Source organism: Protopterus annectens, chromosome 1.part0, assembly GCF_019279795.1.
Source record: "Protopterus annectens isolate FY-2018-M chromosome 1.part0, PAN1.0, whole genome shotgun sequence".
NCBI classification, from domain to species: Eukaryota; Metazoa; Chordata; order Ceratodontiformes; family Protopteridae; genus Protopterus; species Protopterus annectens.
Window position 1 is genome coordinate 883,431,333 of NC_056725.1, and position 19,800 is coordinate 883,451,132.

Sequence of the window (19,800 nt, forward strand, 5' to 3'; positions counted from 1 at the left end):
GGTTAGGCATAGTGAAGAAGTAGGATTAATTCAATTATTAAGAAGTATAGAAAAGTACATTTGTTATTCAAGAACTGCAGTTAAGTCAGTGGTTCTGCCAATGGGCCAAGTGGTCTCTATCTGCCATTACAATTTATTTTTCAGTATTTCTTAATCTAGTAGCTTCCAACTACAACTACCCAAAGCCAAAGGCTACATAAGTCTGCAGGCAATGAATTAAATTATTTATTATATCACAGTAATGCAATAAGACCAAGAGAGAACAAATGATTTAAAGGATAATTAGCAAAAAGTCATCATAGACGTGTAGATAGAGCTCTACCCTGTGCAAATGTTGGTGCTCAAAATGCCAAGTGCAGGCAAGCTAAAAAAAGGACTGAAAATGAAACAGAAGGGGGAACCCTGAACATCACTTACTCTTCTCTTTAAACTCTGAGACTGCCAAACCTCAGAGAAAAAAGAATGTTCTGGGAAGTGCTCATTTCATACCTAGTATATCTTTTTTATTTTATTTTTTTTAAATATTGTATAATTGTCTCTCAACACTTGACTAGTTGTGCTACCTATTTGATTTATATTCCTATTTCATGAAACTTCTGTGAAAACGTTTGTATAATTTTTGCTTTATGAAACTTCTTAGAAACTTTCTGTTTTATGAAATTTATTATGAAACTTTTGCATAAATTTCTGTTTCATGAAACTGCTAGGTAACTTTTTAAATAGTATATATTTTTTCTGTTTTGTAACTTTATGTATTATTATGTAACTCTCTTGTTAGCTTGCTAAGCTTTTCTCCCCAGACCTCCACTGAAAATGGGCTTTCCTGGCCCAGTGGACTTTCCTGGTAAACAAATGCCAGTAAATAAATAATAACTAAATAAATAAATAACTAAATAAATAAATGTATATAATAAATATGTATGTCTATGTTTTCAGCCATTAAGTACCTGTGCCTCAGGACTCAATCTAGTTGATCCCGACATTTGAAATTATAACTGATAGGGCCCATACCATGGGACTGAAAATGTTTCTTACAGAAGAGACTGTCAGAAATAATCTTTCCTTTAGTAAAGGATTTCTGAAGTACCAGTAAAAGAGGTCACATATATTACCATTTCTGTAAGTGTTCCTGCACATTCAGAAAACTAGTATTTGAAAAACGCTAAATTATTTGTCATGCTGACATTGGTTATCAGGATTATTTTATTGCACACATTTCACAAAAATCAAAGATATGCATTTCAAAATCAAATAACATTTTGATAAGCATGTAAGTTTTCTTTTGAATATATAGATACATTGTTAACATAAAGGGTTACTGCAGGCATTGGAGTATATTAAAATGCATAGCCTGCTACTCACCCCTGTCTAGATGCTGTTTTCTTTAGCTCACAGAGGCACAACATAAGACTTTGAAAATTATTAGTCAGAAAATGTTCTTTCTGTTTTAGCTCAAAGTCAAAAGAAGCGATGAGACTCAAATAACAACAAGTGACATGAAAGTACCAGTCGTGGTCGTCATTCAGCAGTACCCTTCAAATCACAGCCAAGCGTTGAACCGAGTTGCAAGAAGCATTGATGACCTTGATATTGATATAGAAATCTATGAAGTGTTAAATCGAATTAAAAGATCCCCGACCATAGATCCCTATGAGACTACTGATTACATGTCAACAGCTAGTACTACTGAAAAGACTACTTTCATTCAGACAACTGAAATTCCTACTACCGTTTCTTCCAGTACTATTGCTGCAACTACTGAGCCTAGTACTGCTACTACTGATACTAGAAATACTACTATTGCTGGCACTACTACTACTATTACCATTAATACAACTTCTGATACTTCTATCAGTAGTACTACTCCTACCAACCCTATTGTTACTACGGATGCAGGTATTTCTACTACTTCTGTTACTGCTTCCTGTCAAAATACTACATTGACTACTACTACTACTACTGCTATTACTACTAACACTATTCCTGCTGTAGGATCAATGTCTTATTCTAGCTCTACCTTTTCAACATCACCCAACTCATATTTGACCACTTACTCTTCTTTAGCAGCTACTGCGAGTAATGCCAGCTCTCAACAAAGTACTGCTATTACTACTAACACTATTCCTGCTGTAGGATCAATGTCTTATTCTAGCTCTACCTTTTCAACATCACCCAACTCACATTTGTCCACTTACTCTTCTTTAGCAGCTACTGCGAGTAATGCCAGCTCTCAACAAAGTACTGCTATTACTACTAACACTATTCCTGCTGTAGGATCAATGTCTTATTCTAGCTCTACCTTTTCAACATCACCCAACTCACATTTGACCACTTACTCTTCTTTAGCAGCTACTGCGAGTAATGCCAGCTCTCAACAAAGTACTGCTATTACTACTAACACTATTCCTGCTGTAGGATCAATGTCTTATTCTAGCTCTACCTTTTCAACATCACCCAACTCACATTTGACCACTTACTCTTCTTTAGCAGCTACTGCGAGTAATGTCAGCTCTCAGACAAGTACTTCACTCTACCCTGTGTCTACTTCTTTTCCTACTAGTACACCTCGCTTAAGTTTCATTAGCTCTCAGAGAACTGGATTTACTTTGACTTCAACTCCAGCAACAGCATGCGATAATCTTCCTGCAGAAGTGACCTGCCAGATAATGACCTTCAGCATTCCAGTTGATGGGAATATTGATATCAGTTTTCCTGTGAAAGCCAATACTACAGATGTCTACATCCAGGTATTTTCTTAGAGTATATTATCAGAACAGACAACACTGCATTTTTAAAGAGCAAGTTTTTTAAGAAAAGTTTTGCTTGTACTGAACTGAGGAATTCATGTGATGCAGAAGATACAGAAAATATAGATTTGTTTCTTTTTCTCATTTCTGTTTTTTTTTTTCTTTTATTTAAATTGTAAGGCTTCATAAATGAGTATTGTTAAGTGTGAGCATACAGTGAGCTTCTGGTATAAAAGGAATGCAATAAAAGGTTAGAGGAAAACAAAGCACATGCTAAGCATGACCTCTTACATTGGAATGACCAGAATGATACTCTGCTTGAGGACAGCACGGTGGCTGAGTGATGCGAACTTAGTCTCACAGCTCCAAGATCCAGAGCTTAGCCACGAGGTGGAGTCTCTGTTTGTCTAGACTTTATATTATCTCCTTCTGTCTGGGCTGGTTTCTTTCAGATTGTATGTTCTCACACTTGAATAAAAAAAAAGTTGTTTCACTGGCTACAAACTTTATTTGTATAGTTATTTATTTATATATTTATTTATTTTTATTGAATTTGGTAATCAGGATAGAGCACTGATCCAAACAGACCTTTTTCAGTCTCAGCCCAGACAAATATAAATGACAGGAGACAAGCAAGTTAACAAGAATTATAATGAATACAAACAAAAAGTTATGTGAAGATAGCAATTAATAAAAAAACAGTAACAGTAACAAAGTACACTGTATAAGAGACAATAGGAAGGTGTGATCAGGTGATCAGAATATGAAAGGAAGATGATAAGGATGATAATGTTAAGGGAAAGACCACAAAGTGCAAAAGTAAGGCAAGGGCACATGTTAACTATATACAGTATTTGCAATGTGGACAACATGTCTACAGATTGGAACTGATGTGAGGGAGAGAAAGGTGTATGGTTGGTTATGGGAAGTATGGGAGATTAGGTCACATTTCCAGAGGAAAGGCATTTGCAGTTTGACTTGGACTTTATATGATGTTTAAGCTGAGCACAGAATGTGGGGTAAGGAGTGAGGTCTTTAAGATTTGGAGGGACAGTTTACAATAGTTTGGGGTCTAGGATGGAGAAGGCATGGTTATTGCAACAATGTCTGTTTCTTGGATACTGCATTTATATAATTGCTGGAGCCTTCCTGTGTCCTGACAGAGTGCTCTTCAAACTATCTGGAGATATACAGAGCTGAGTATATTTTTCTGGCACTTCAGAGTTGTTTACTGGTATTCGTTGTTTGACTAATTTTATATCATTGCTGGCTGACTTCAGAGTTGTGCACTGTTATTTTTGCTTCACTGTATAGTTTTTCAGATCTCTGCTGAAGGTGTTTTAACCAACTCCCAATGTTTCTCTGTGTCTTAAGTTGGTATAACTGGTTTTACATCCTGTGTGTTATCTGACTATCTCAAGGATTACCTGCATAAAATTAGACCCTCTTAGTAAAAGTCTGCATATCATTGCTGGAGCCTTCCTGTGTCCTGACAGACTGCTCTTCAAACTATCTGGAGATATACAGAGCTGAGTATATTTTTCTGGCGCTTCAGAGTTGTGTACTGGTAATTGTTATTTGACTAATTTTATATCATTGCTGGCTGACTTCAGAGTTGTGCACTGTTATTTTTGCTTCACTGTATAGGTTTTCAGATCTCTGCTGAAGGTGTTGGTTTTCCCATACCCACCCTCCCTATTCTTGTGTTGTTGTTTAAATTTGGAGGCTTTTGCAGTTGCCCGCCCCCAATGTAGATTTGATCTGGGACACTCCCCCCAGTCCCATCTCTTTATCTCATTCTACCTAATAGACTCCTTCTGCACTTGTTTTTAGTAATTTTTAATTTATTTGCATTTTTTAAACTGTTTGGTCTAATGTTGCTACATACTCAAGTGTGCTTGTACTGTATTTGAATTGTTTTTACTGCTGTTTTAGCTACTTTTCTGTATATATATATTAACAAATATATATATATCTCAGGACTGTATATGTAAGCTTCTGAGCTCCCCCAAGCTTTCTTTGTTGGATGGAACCCTTCTAGCTTATCAGTGTGAGTGCTAAGCACTAGGTAACCTGTCTACCACATAAGGAGTGGTTCTGGCCCAGAAATTGTAGTTATTGGCCATTTGGGCAGTTTTTCCATCTCTCTCAACTTTCTGATTTAAAAGCCCGCATTTGCACTTGTTTCCCCCCTTTCCTGTAACTAGTTTAGTCCAGATACAGATTCTTAGTTTTAGCACTTGAATTTGCTTATTCGTGATCAGCACTTGTTCAGAACTTGTAAGCACTAAATAACCTATTAATGACTACAGCACTCAACCTTCCTCATTACCTAGAGGAAAACAGTTTTGGTACTTACTTTCCTCACTTGCTTAGAGAAAAACAGCTCTTGTACTCACTTTCCTCACTTATCTAGAGGAAAATATTTTTTTTATTCAGGCATGTCCAAGGGTCAGCTCCCAGTGTTCTCTCCTGTCTATCTGATGAATCTGGGCATCTTGGGGCAATGTAGAAATTGCCTCATGTACACAGACAACCCTCTCCTCCTACCACCCAACACTGCAACCTGTGAGAGATGCACTTATCTAGCCAAACTGGAGGTAAAGCTCTCTCCAATCAAGACTGAACTTGACAGTCAAGGGGAGAAGGTAAACACTTGCACCACACCACACTCATCACATAGTCTCATTAAATCTACACCACCAAAATCCACACTTAGAAACACAAAAACATTCCAAGAAGCTCCCAATAATAATCTGCTCAAGCAACAGACCTCCAAAGCAGAAATGCAAGCAACCTCCACCCCCAACACAACCCAAATGACACATAGCCCACAGACTCAGTATGCCACTCAACCACAGCCAATAAGGCAAAACAACGTACCCAACACACTAGTCATAGGTGACTCTATAGTCAGGCACACTGATGTCCCACTCACCAGGCTAAACAAGGACAAGGTTGCTGTCAGCTGCCTGTCAGGTGCCAGGATCTGCCACATAACCCACGCACTCAGGTCACTCCACAACAAGTACAAATATGACTCTGTCATTGTCCATGTTGGTGTGAATGACCTGAGACATACCTCCCTGGACTACATGAAAAGAGACATGGAAGAGCTGTCCGATCTTGTAGCCCTGGCAGGTATGATGCTAGCCCTGAGTAGCATTCTGCCATCACCCAGAATGATGCCGCAGTACAAGGACAAAATGATTGACTTCAACAATTGGCTAAGCTTCTGATGCCATTCTAATGGGATCCAGTATCTGTATGCTTGGGATGACATGGTTAACAGACCACAATGCTTTGCCAGAGATGGCCTGCACCTGTCACCCCTGGGATTCCAGATACTGGCTAAGGTTTTTGCCGCCCCTATAGTGCCTTTTTTAGGCACGGTTCAAATGACAAATTCACCACTGTAACAGGAACAGGCAAGCAAAAACTATGGGTGATGCTACTCAATGCTAGAAGTCTAAATCTCAAAATGCACTCACTCAAGGCACTCCTTAAAATGGAGAACATCGATATCTGTGCAGTGACTGAGGCCTGGTTCAAGGCTCCAGAGAGCACCCCTGCACTACCAGGCTATAATTCATACCACACTTTTCAGCCATGTAACCTGGACTGGAACACCAAAGGCGGAGTTGTGTCCATATTCATTAAGGATATCCACACCTCCAGGCTAATTGCTCAACATAATGCAGCCAAGGTTATCCAAGTGCAACTAACTCTGGGCAAAACTGCAATCCAAATTGTAGCTTGCTACAGATCACCCATCATGCCCCAGGATTCCCACTCCTCTTTTCTTGATGTACTGGAAAATATTAGGGTTCAACCAAACACCCTAATAATGGGCGATTTCAACTACCCTACCATTAACTGGGAAAACTACTCATGCACCAACTCCTTCACTCAATGCTTATTATTCATACCCCCACCAGGGGCAACAATATCCTAGATCTATTCATTACCAAGATGAGTGACCGGTGTTCCACACCTGAAGTCAATGCCTCATTGGTCCAATCCGACCATAAGCTAATTATCCTAGATATCCACATCCTGCCCTCACCCCCCATTAAGGAAACCAAAGTAAAAAATTTCTCCAAAGCCATCTTCATGCTTCTTAAGACAGAAGTGGTGAACTTCATGACACCCATGCAGATGGACAATACAGTTACGACTACTGAGTCTTACACAATTGCAACTTTATAAGCACTTACATGAGTGCATGGATCATGCTATCCCAAACAGAACCAAGATGCTATCCTCCAAAAAAAGGAAGCCAATCTGGTGGTCCCCTGCCATAAACAAACTGTACAACAGAAGGAAGAAACTGTTGCAAAAGAGAGTAAAATCCCATGAGTGGAGGAGCTCCCTGGTCAGCCTCAGTATGAAGCTGCAATCCTTGATAAAATCCTCCAAAGCTAGTTACGAAAACAAAATTGCCACTGATTCTAAAGACAACCACAAAGCATTCTATAGCTATGTCAAGAATCTCAATGGCAACACTCAGATCTACTCTGAGTTACAGCACAATGGCACTAAATATACAGACCCAACTGATATTGCCAACATCCTGGCAGATAGGTTCAGTGCTAACTTTACCTCCCTCTCACCCCCTAAAGGAAGAATGGAACGTTCCTGTAATCATGACTGCACAGGTAAAAACCACACTCTCCAAAGCCAAGAACACAGCATCCATGGGACCAGACAACATCCCAGGCTGTGTTCTACATGAACTACAGAACGAACTGGCACCCCACCTAAGTACCATGTTCAATCATAGCCTCACCTCAGGCTCTGTGCCTGCTGAATGGTGCACAGTGACTCCACAAGGGGGGGAGCCACCATGGACCCCAGGAACTACCACCCCATTAGCCTGACGAGCCTGGTCTGCAAAGCCATGGAATATATCATCACGGAACATATAAACAAAGACACTGGTAATCTCCAAACTCTGGACTCCACCCAGTTCGGGTTTGTAAAAGGCAGATCATGTCTCCTAAACCTGATAGACTTCTTTGAAGCAGTCACCAAAGCCGTAGAGAAGGGTAAGGTGGTTCACACAGCCTATCTAGATCTTGCCAAGGCTTTGGATACCATCCCCCACTCTGGAATTATAGATAGACTCACTAAACTAGGTATAAATCCCTATGTCACAAGATGGGTTGCCAACTGGCTCACTGACAGAACCCACACTGTGAAAGTAGCAGACTCCAAATCCAACTTCAGACCAGTGACAAGTGGAGTACCACAGGGTTCAGTCCTGGGTCTTCTCCTGTTTGGTATCTACTTCTCTGAAGTACAGGCTAACAGAGAAAGTCTTTGGCTAATGAAGTTCACAGATGACTGCAAACTAGGAGCCATAATTGAAACTCCTAATGATGTGGATATCCTACAAAAGGGCCTCACTGAGACAGATGCCTGGTGTCAAAGCCATGGCCTCAAGCTCAATGCCAAAAACTGCATAGTCGTCCCCTTTGGTAAAAACTCTGTACCCATGAACTACCACATAGGCGGTAGTCTACTTAACACTGAAAGTGAATTAAGAGACCTTGGGACACAGGTGGACAGTAGTCTCTCCTTTGATAATCACATTGCCACAGTAGTCAGGAAATCCTTCTATGTGGCACACCTCATCACAAAAGGTTTCTCATCCAGAAAAAAAGAGGTAATTGTTCCCCTCTACTCATCACTCATTAGACCCATTATAGAGTACAACGCCCCTTTTGGTATGTACCTCACAAGACATCTACAACAACTGGAAAGGCCACAGAAATACCTCACAAAGAGGATTACCAGCCTCAAACAGATGCCCTATGTAGACCGTCTCAAAAAACTCCAGCTTTACTCCGTCGCATATCGCCTACTGGTGATCTCTGCCTAACATACAAAGCTATGTCAAACCCAGAGCTGTTGGACATGCTCCACTTAAAGAAATCCCAGTCCCTCTGAGCTACACACTCTAGGGACCTAAACCTTTTCACCACAATAAACAGAACATGCCGGAGGGATAGATTCCTGTGCCAGAGACTTCCCATACTCTGGAATAAACTACCTATCTATATCAAGCAAAGCTACTCATTAGCATTCATCAAGAAAAATCTTGATGATTGCATGGAAAATAGGAAATTCACCCAGTGGATCACCTCTGTGGCTCTGCTCGACAGTGGCATAGGAAAATAATTTTCTTGGGTGGCAAAAGCCAGGGTACCTTTTTGGCTGGGCTTGTATAGGCCCCAGGGACGATAGCCTAGTATCTACCTATGAACCTATGAACCTATGCAGAAGGGGAGCAGAGTGGTTTAGGTTCCTGAGGTTGTAATTGAGAGGGTTGTCTGAATAGGTTGGAATCAAGGGAAGGACAGGAGTTTTCTTTGTGGAGCTTGAAGAGTAGGGATCCAGGTAGAAGGTTGGCATGTTGTTGGACAGGTAACCGACTGGCTTTATTAACAGTCATACAATAATGCTCATTCTTAGAGGAGAGGGTCATGAAATGGAAGACAGAGTTGATGGCAGTTTTTTCTTGGATGCTTCTGCAACTGGTGGAAGTCCAAATTCTATCCTTGCTCTTGTGCCCCCAGGTTGTTTCTGAAAAGACCCATCGATCAACCCACTTACACAGTTAACAAATAATAAATCAATAACAATTCAGACACTGACATGAACATGAAAGGTGTCAATGTGTTGCAGAGAAATGAATAGTACACCAAGACACCTTCCTGTGCTGATATCCATATAATGAAAAGATAACATGCTTTTTATACAAGTCATTACCACAGCATAAAAGATCCACCTCACCCACAAGTGGTACTCAGTGTTTTGGGTTGCGGATGATTCACTGCAGCACTAAATGTGACAGACTTGTCCAAGCACGTCTTGGCAGAATGTTGTTGTTGTGTCTTTTGGCTTTTCCCAGTTAGGGGTCGCCACAGTGGAACTTCGGTCCGCTAATGATTGGCAGTAGACTTTTACATGCTGGCTTGCCGGGCCTAATGAACAACCTTCAATGAAGGAACACCCATTCACGCATGTCGCCACACAGAAGATGCTCTAACTGAGAATCGAACGGGTAGCGTCTAACTGTGAGGCGACAATGCTACCGCAGCACCACGTCTTGTCTGAATGTGACCTGACAAAAAATACTTGACTGTTAATGGCCAGTAGAAGCACAGAAGAACATAGAAGATACTAATTCTAAATAGTCACGTGGTCTCTTAGAACTTGATGAATGACCTTTGCCTTTAGAGACAAAGGTATACATCACTATGTGTATGCTATCAGATAGAGGGGCAAAGGTTGACATTTGTTGCATGTCAAACATTAATGTCCAAGGTACTGAACATGTTCCTGGACACTATGCTAGGGTACATCAGAGAACACGTGATGCTCCTAAATGCGGTCTTGGAGCAATAAAAAATAATGTAGTCTTTTCATGCCTCATCAGGCATGCCCTCTGCAATGAGTATTATAGACTCTACCCATTTATTTATAAATGTGCCTCAGTGGCCAGATAATGGACTGTACATCATTGCCAGTGATACCAGTCAATTAACTTCCAGTTCATTTACAATGCTGAGGCTTCATTATTAGTCTATATGTCATATGTTTAGTCAGAGGGCATTATGCTTGAAAATAAGCATCTATATTCGGTCATCAACAGCTTAGGTTGTCGAATCTGTAATGATCGACACCTAAGCATCGAACTTGCAAAATCGCAAACGGTCATTTAAGCAAATTCTTTCCTCGGGAAAGAAGTCGCTTGGCCGTTATCTGGAATTTGCTCTTTCGAAATGTGGAGCGATCTCAGAGTTGGTATATTTAGTTAGGGGGGTGTGGGAGCATAGCACCCTACTTTATTTAGGTTGAAAAGTTAATTTTGTTCGTGGATGGCCTACTGAATTGTTTCCCGAGGAAAGAATTCACTTAAGTGGCAGTTCGCGATTTTGCAAGTTCGACACTTAGGTGTCGCTCATTACATATTCGACAACCTAAGCTGCTGATGAACTAATATAGACTCGAAAATACATTATACTAAATTATGTTAGTTTTTCACACAAGGTAAAGCAGTACAAGGAAACCTTACTGGTGAATTGACAAGAAATGCATTACCTTGCAGAAGCCTAAAGTCAGGCAGATGATTAAATTGGGAACTTGATAGAGCATGTCTTTCCATGGCTGATGATATGCTTTATATGCCTGGATAGCTCCATTGAAGTACTCTGGTATACAAAGCATTTGTTTGGACTGTTCTGGTCAGCAGCAAAAAGTATAGTATGCTGGTTCACAAAAGGGACTTCAGTGGCTTTCTGCCTCACACTGCATGGACTGGTAAACGACACAAACCAAACCACAGCAAGGCAAGCAGAGTGCTTGCTAGTGATTCTGTGACAGACATGCCCTGACACAGGTAATACTGTCAGTGTAGCACAGTATGTGCACCATATCCCCCACACTGCATTGCAGACATTAAAAATGTGTGCACAAGATTCCAAATGCCAAGGAACTGGATACCAGAATCAGGTTCGCTAGGTATGTGGACTGTGTATGCTGTACATCAGACATGTGCATGAAAGAGCTTAATGCAGTACTGTCAACAAAATGTACAAAATGCCACCAATGCAGATGCCCAAACAGTGGCAACCACTAACTGGAATCTGGAAATATGTACTGGAGTGTACAGACGAGGTTCCCAATACACATTTACTATGTAGTCTCAATAATGTAATGCTATCTTACCTCTATACAAGTCAGCAGTAGATTCCTTAATTGTATGCACAATATCATTTTGAGATTTGAGTCGTCCATACTTTTCCTATTTTCTCCTGTATATATCTTATTCTTCTCTTATTATTTTTCACTTATCAGGGGATTTATATATTTCTTTCTACTTTATGTCATATTTTTGTCTCCACAAAAATTGTTGCACTTTTTTCATGTTTTCTCATGTAATATTGTCTGTAGTTCTATCCTCATTTTATTCTTGCTTTAATTTCTCCAAGTCTTTTGATTTTCTTATAGCAAGGTGGGAATGGACCCAATTCTTAAGTCAAAGCATGATTAAGGTTCATGAAATTAGTATTGATCTTTGATGCTAGCTAGAAATGCTCTTTGCGGCATGTGCCCAGAAATTATTCCTTCGGCAATTCATACAGACGTACATGTATCAGTAGCATATCTAAATACATTTGTAAATTCTTTTTTATGAGACCCATTGCTCCTACTACTATTGGAACTATCTGGGTATCCTTCTTACACATTGCCCTCACGTCTGCCTGCAAATCCTGATATTATATGACTTTGTGTCTCTCTGTACGTAAAACACTGTAATAACTGGGTGTAGCAATCTCAATGATCAATGCTACTTTTGCCCTCTTTTCATTTTCTCGTATATATTTTTTGAACTGTTGGTAATGGGTGATCCCATGTGATATAAACTTCATTTTCTATAATGCTTTCTGGCTCATGTTTCCAATGCTCCTCAGATACTTCAGTGTAGTCATATTTGCATAATCCCCAATGTAACAGTCTTGCCACATTATTATGCTTTTCAGCATACAGGTCATCTGCCATTAGTGTATCACACCCAGAAACAAAATGTGCGACTGTTTCCAATTCTGTTGTATAAAACCTGCATTTGCCTGTTTCTTTGACATGTTCAATGGACTTTGTAAACCAACATGTAGGTAGTCACTATCCTGGGCTGCCAATATTAGCCTTTCATCTTTTGGATTAAATTCACCTCTCCTTAACCATTCCTGCATCAGATCCTGATTGGCATGTGGCTGTTTCAGGAGTTTTCTGTACTTGCAACTACATTAATACCTTTTTCTCATTTCTTGCCTTCTCACCTGATCCTTCACCTTATATTCTTTCTTTTGTTTTTTGGCACATTCAGTTACTGCCTGATTTTTGTCTCCTTCTGGATTGATTTCCATTCTCAATTGATGCTGATATGCTTCTGCTAGACTAAACAGGGACGTTGTCTTATACTTATTCTCTTTATGTTTTAAAACGTTCACTATATTTGTATTTGTGAGGTCAGCAGATATGCATGTAGTCCTATGATTGCAGATCTATACATGTAATCAATTTCAAGGAGGCCCACACATACTTCAGAATGGAAATATGTAATCTTGGTATACACTGATTTTTATAAAATCATTTAATAAGCATGAAGCATTTTCTTATTTTCTTGCCAACTGATCCAATACATTTTGGGACCAGTCAATCACCTCAAAACTTTAAGTTTGAATAGGAAGACCAAACTGATTTATAGTTTGGACTTTGTTCCTAGATGACAGGGCTGTTTTCAGTATTAATTTTAGTCTTCTAAAATATTCCTCACTAAGTTTTGTTAGCATTTGTTCAGGTTTTATTGTCGATCCTTCATCAATACCCAAATATTTATACACTCCCTCCTGCTCAAGCTCATTTATATCACATTCCTGTCCCAGACTGATATTTTCTTGGTTTTGTAGCTTTCCTGCTTTAAAGGTTGCTTTTGTACATTTATCAAGATCAAATGACATTCTTATATCATCTGAGGAAGTTTTGACTTTCAGTTCATCTGATGAACTATACCATTTTAAATTACCAGCAAAAAGATGAGAAGTCTTTATACTTTGTTACTTTCTGGGAGCCATATTGTAACCATGACCTGATCTGTTATTATTATTATTATTATTGTTGTTGTTATTATTCTCCAATATATACACGCTATAGCGTTGTCGCCTCACAGTTAGACGTTGCTCATTCAATTCTCAGTTAGAGCGACTTCTGTGTGGTGACATGCGTGAATGGGCATTCCTTCATTGAAGGTTGTGCGTTAGGCCCGGCAAGCCAGCATGTAAAAATCTACTGCCAATCATTAGCGGACCGGAGTTCCACTGTGGCGACCCCTAACCGGTAAAAGCCGAAAGACACAAACAAACTCTTATAAATCAATCTCTTATATTTTCCTTTGTCTTTCCACTTGCTGCATTGTATAGATAATGGTGCATATTTATTTTCCAGTCCATCCACAATTTTCTCCATGACTTACGAAACTGTTGCAACTGCAAATATTCCGACAAATAGGGCCCACTTCTTGTGAAAAAAAAAAAAAAACAGGCATGATCTGCTCTATTCCCATTTACTCTTTTTTTTTGTTTTCCCAGTGTGATGATTGCAAATTTTTTTCCAAACTCACCATAGATTTCTGCATGTCAGAAAAGTCATCATGTCTGTAAAACAGATCTGTAGTTCTAGAAAGCATCCTGCATATTACATATAGTCAATCTCTGATCTATACAAATCTTTCTTATAAATGAATGCCCTTTCTTTACCTAAAGAAAAAAAAAATACCCAACTGACATATTTCTTCTTACTCCTACATATCATCAAGGCTTTACTTTTTGTTGTTGTTGTTTGCAAAAGCATTTAAAATCTCCTATCCTTACAATTTTCATTGTCAAATGTACAAATGGTTTGAGTTTTTCCAACAATTCCTTTTTAGCCCGAAGCATTGTAAAAGCAGGTGCACAAACATAAGAATTGCACAGGCAATTCCTTTACTAACAACATCCAGTGTCCACATATCGATCAACTTCTTTGCTCTGGAGAAAGATAAAAATAAAGGGGAGAAAAACATTCAAAATCAAGGACAAGATTTACAGATTAATCTAATAAACATAAAAGTCAAATGAAGAACAAGTTTTAGCATTGACATGCATTTTCTGAACGATATGTTATCTTAAGATAATGCTCACATGTATAGATAGATTTTACAGGTGGCAAATTGAAAGTATTGCTGCCTCACAGTAAGAGTTTCACTGGTTCGATTCTTGTCTGGGGTGCCTTCGGTACAGAGTCTGCATGTTCTCCCCGTGTTCAAGTGGGTTTTCCTCTGGGTGCTCCAGTTTCCTCCTATATTATAAAGACATGCAGTGGGTGGAGTGGACACTCTAAATTGGCCATAAATATGAGTGTGTGGTGTGGAAGAACTACTGGAGCAGGGCTAGCTACCTCATTATGATCCTTGGCTCTAGATGATTGCCACAGTTGAAGTAATACACTGACCCCATGTGCAAAACAAACAAACAAAAAAATCAGTATTTTAATAGAAAACTAAAAATTTTATAAAGAACACTGTAAGATTATAAAGAAAAATCAGAGATATACTAAAAAAATCTTCCCATTTGAGAGATATAAACGCAATGGGTCTATATTAAAAGACCGAAAAGGTGTTTCAGAGAACACCTCTTGGTCGACACGTAAAGAGTGAATGATCTTAAGCGTGAATGCTCAAAACAGCGATTTCTTTCCCTGGGAAACAAACTGCTTGGCCATCCACATGTATTTGCCCCTTTCCTCACTGTAGTGCGATCTTGGAGTTGGTATATTTAGCTTGGGGGTGTGTGGGGGGGCGTGGGGTCAAAGCCCCCCACTTTGTTATGTTTGAAAGTGTGCGTGTGTGTGTGTGTGTGTGTGTGTGTGTGTGTGTGTGTGTGTGTGTGTGTGTGTCTGTGTGTCTGTGTGTGTCTGTGTGTGAGTGTGTGTGTGTGTGTGTGTGTGTGTGTGTGTGTGTGTGTGTGTGTGTGTGTGTGTGTGTGTGTTTGTGACAGCGGTTTCTTTCCCAGGGAAAGAAATCTCTGTTTTGAGCATTCGGGCTTTAGAGCGTTTGCTCTTTACGTGTTGACCAAGAGGTGTTCGCTGAAACACCTTTTCGGTCTTTTAATATAGACCCAAATGCAGCACATCTCTCTGGCCATACAACAATCATATCTTGAGATGTAACTGATTATTTATTTAAAATAAGCTGATCATCCATCTTTAACTTTTGATCATACTACTCTGTGGCCTACCAAACTCTTGGATTCTTCTGCTTGGGAGATCTGTGTTAAGATTAATATCTACAAGGCCTAAAATGTTATATTGGCAGAACTTCACCAAAGTTGCAACCAAAAAACAGTCTGCACTTTATACTGCTCCTATTTAAATAATATCATTATTAATTATTAATTACCCTTTACCAGTACTGTTTTGTTTCCACAGTATTTTTATATGCTCCTTAGATTTTGTAATTCTAATTATTTTACCTCTGGATAACTTTGGAAAATCAGTATTTACATTTTGATTGCCTGTTTCACAATGTGAAGTGTTTGCCAATACAATAGAGATATTATCAGCATGTCTAACTCTCAGTCTCCACCCCCTCCAGTGTTGTGTCCATTTTCACGAGTAGTCAGAGTTGCCACAGTAGCATATGATGGAATGTTCTGTTTTCTTAGTTCAGATTCACTGTCTGTGCCATCCAAACTACTTTTGTCTTGCTCTGCCTCTTGTTCGTCTCAACGGTGCTCTTATTGACATTCAAACCAAAAATACAACCTACAACCACTTTTTCCTGAACAAAGAATTGCAAAGTATCTTAGTATGTCTAGGCTCGCTACATTAGTAACAACATTGAATAGGACACTGTTGAATCATGTGACCAAACTGTTCACAGTGATAGCAACCTTTCAGTTATAAGACATAACATTCCCTTAACTGAATCAATTGTAAATTATTACTTTTTACACCTACACAAAAATCATCTTCTTTTACATTTAACATAACTTCTAATAATGGCACTGTAATATCCCCTGAACCCACTGCCAAACTCCTTGGGGTCACAATTGACCACTATCTTAACTTTGATTCCCATATTAACTTAACCATCAAGTCAGTCAATAGAAAACTTGGATCACTCTATAGGCTTAAACCCTACCTCACAATCTTAGCCAGAAGCACTATAGCACAAACACACCTACTCTCCACTCTTCTGTATGCCTCACCTATCTTTTCAAACTTATCTAAAGCTAATTACAATAAACTAGCAACAGCATACAATAATATAGCCAGATTTGCAACAGGAACCCCCTTTCGCACCCATCATTGCTCTAATCTTAAAAAACTAGGCTGGCTCGAACTTCATAATCAGATTCTGCTTAAGCAATTAACCATCACCCACAAAATCTTCTATCAGCCTTCAAATACTACTATACTTAGCTCTCTTATTACACCTTATAAAAACATCTCTTCCTTACGCTCTGCCACCAAGCTTCTAGCAGACTCCTTCAAATCCAACAACAAAGCTGGGAATAGTCTATTTGCCAACTGTATTGCACCTGTCTGGAACAAACTTCCTAGGGAAATTACTGCAATGACCTCATTAAATACTTTCAAGAAGCATCTTATAATCTGGCTAAATTCCCAATGGCTCTGCCCTTGTACTAACCCTGATTAAACTTTTTTCTCCTTTTCCATCTTCCACACTGTCTAATCTTAACTAACTTTCTTTAGCGCTGTTGTTTTTCCAATTTTACTAATAATGTGAGAGAGTGAGAGAAAAAAAAATATATATATATATATATATATATACATATATTTTTTTTACATATATATTTCTTTTTTCCTAACAATGTAATTACTTGTACATTTTATTCTTTTGTATAACAAGCATAATATCTGTTGTCCTTTTGTGGAGCTTTTCTCCCCGGGCCTCTACTGAAAATGGACATGTATCCAGCTAGACTAGCCCGGTCAACAAATGTAAAATAAAATAAATAATAAATAAATGAACAAACTGGCCATTAGTCACCTGCAACTGAGCAATAATTTATCACACTCATGTGCACAAATCTCTAGGGGTTCATAAATTGTTTTTTTAATATCAGCAGCAGTTTTGACTTTGTCTTTTAAAAAGAAATGAGTGTCTTCAGAGCATCAAGTGTGAGTTACAGAAGAGCTATTTCCTCCTTTTTACAGTAATATATGTGGCAATAATTCATGATGTGGCTTCATCATCTAACAAATAGTAGAAACAAAAACACACTTCTTTGCTAACTTATCAGACATAAAAGCAATAGCCATAACTGACTCTGACCTTAAATGAATAAAGGCTATGTTATAATGGCGTGAGCATGGATGAATCACAGATTTGCATATATATAGCCTGACTAAACCAGAGCCAGTTTATTCAAAAGTCTTTTCACCAGTTTTTCACAATGTAACGAAGCAATATGTTTTTAACCCCCTCTCTTCCTGCCAGTTCTTGACTGAGACATTAAATGACCATTTCTTTAAACATGGAAGCCACCACATTTTCTAAGGAGCTTATTCACTTTGGCTGCCTTTCTGGTACTGGTGTACCCATACACCCTTGCTGCAGCATGTCATCATTCTTCACCTTTGCAAGTTCTTCTGTCTAGTGCCACAACTCAGTTTTCTCTTCACCAAATCAGCATAAGGAGATTTGCACAGCCTTTCCTAACAGAAACAGTAGCTCCTTACTTTCCATGACATGATTTGACCAAGGTTTTCCATTTAGATTCTAAGTGACCCCTTCTAGAAATATCTCTATCAGGACTTTCTCTGATCAGCACTGACTATTTAAGTAAGTAATGACAGTGCCATCAGTGCCATCAGCTTCATTCTGTTGAACAAAGGAATTCTCCATCTGCTTGCACATTGCCTTCCACTTCAGATGCCTCTATGCTATTGAAGTATGCCATTCTGCACATGCCATCTCCAATGCTCCATGCCAAAAAGTAGGAACATTTTTCTTCTGTCCTGGCTAAAATTTGGCCATAAGTTCCCCCTTCCAGAACTATAAGCATTAGGTTGCATGTTGAGTGTCTGGGGTGGACCATTTACAGGAGAAGTATTACATTTGTGATGGTTTTGAGCAAAGAAAACTAAATTAGTACAAAACCAAGTTGATATTACAGGGTCTACTCTCCAGCTCAGGATTATCTTTGGAGTCCAGATTCCACAAAATAGACTTACATTAAGGAAATAAGGAAGGATTGCCTGGATGCCTAGATGCCTCTCCTGAATCTTTGGATTCATCCTAAGAAACCTGGAGATAACTCTGATTTACTGGCTAGTTTGCAAAGAGTTAAGAGTAGTCAGGCTAAGGAACTTTTGGTGACAGGAGTTTCTTAAACTAAGGAGTCTATTTTCTTAGTTTGTTCTTTAATAACCATACGTGCTTCTTCCCTCTAGGCCTCCATCCATTTTTGTGCTGTCTTTTCCCTCTCTCGACAGTCCCTTAATGCAGTGAACTTAGACTTGAAAAAGAGAATGAGAGCATTGGTAAAGGCCCAGAGAGACAGGTACCCCCTTATCATTCTTAACCAGAACATGACCACAAATATGATCCCATGAACCAGTATCCAAGTCCCTGCTAATTCATAGTTGGGAGCATGCTTAGACTTTGCAGAGTGGAAGGATATTTGTATAAACACTTCAGTGCAAAGTCTGATTTAGTGGTATATCCTGATAGTTAAAAAACACTTCCATCTGTTTTTTCTTCAGTTAGATGCTGTATTCTTTTTCCATATTAGCAGCATCGGTCATCTCTTCATTCTCAAGTCTTTAAAAATGGGGAAAATATACATTTTTTGTTGTGCAACCATGTTCTTTAATGAAACCTATTTTCATTGCTCCCCAAATATTATTTTGTTTTCAAAACATTCCAACTTTTTCAATTGATCCTTGCTTATTATTTCCAATGGGCTGTAACCAAAGTTCCCAAGAATTAGGTACATTTTTACTAGTCATGACTTCACTTCAGTCTAGTTTATATCGGAATGTTGGGACAGCCGCAGTGGTGCAGCAGTTAGTGTTGTTGCCTCACAGCAAGATAGTCTTTGGTTCAATTCTCAGCTGGGGTAGAGTCTGCATGTCCTTCCTTTGGTCATGTGGGTTTCTTCCAGGTGCTCTGTTTTCCTCCCACATTCTAAAGACATGTGATAGGTGGACTGAACACTCTAAACTGACCGTAGGAAAGAGTAGGTGTGGGAGTGACTGGTAGAAATGAACTGCCGTGGCAGGGCTAGCCACCTGATGGTGTAAACCTTGGCTCAAGATTATTGTTGCTGCTGAAATGACACCCAACCCCATATGCAAAATGAGAAAAGGGGTTGAGGATGGAGGAATACTTCCGCTCTTCTTGTATAGTGTGCCCATAATTAGTGCCTTTCAGAATGTTCAATTTCCAATAATCAGTCTTACTAGGCATTTCCTTTTA

General features: G+C 39.1%; 1 protein-coding gene across 2 annotated transcripts in view; it reads left to right on the plus strand.

Annotated features, from left to right (window-relative positions):
* Positions 1–19,800, plus strand: part of LOC122795620 (CD109 antigen-like) — a 647,366-nt gene that overhangs the window by 171,397 nt on the left and 456,169 nt on the right. The window contains exons 11-12 of one of the 2 annotated variants that reach the window (XM_044063895.1): positions 1,452–1,992; positions 2,134–2,747. In XM_044063895.1, the coding sequence (XP_043919830.1) occupies positions 1,452–1,992; positions 2,134–2,747 (1,155 nt within the window). Of the gene's footprint in view, positions 1–1,451; positions 2,748–19,800 lie in introns of both variants that reach the window. The other variant, XM_044063888.1, reaches the window with a different exon arrangement.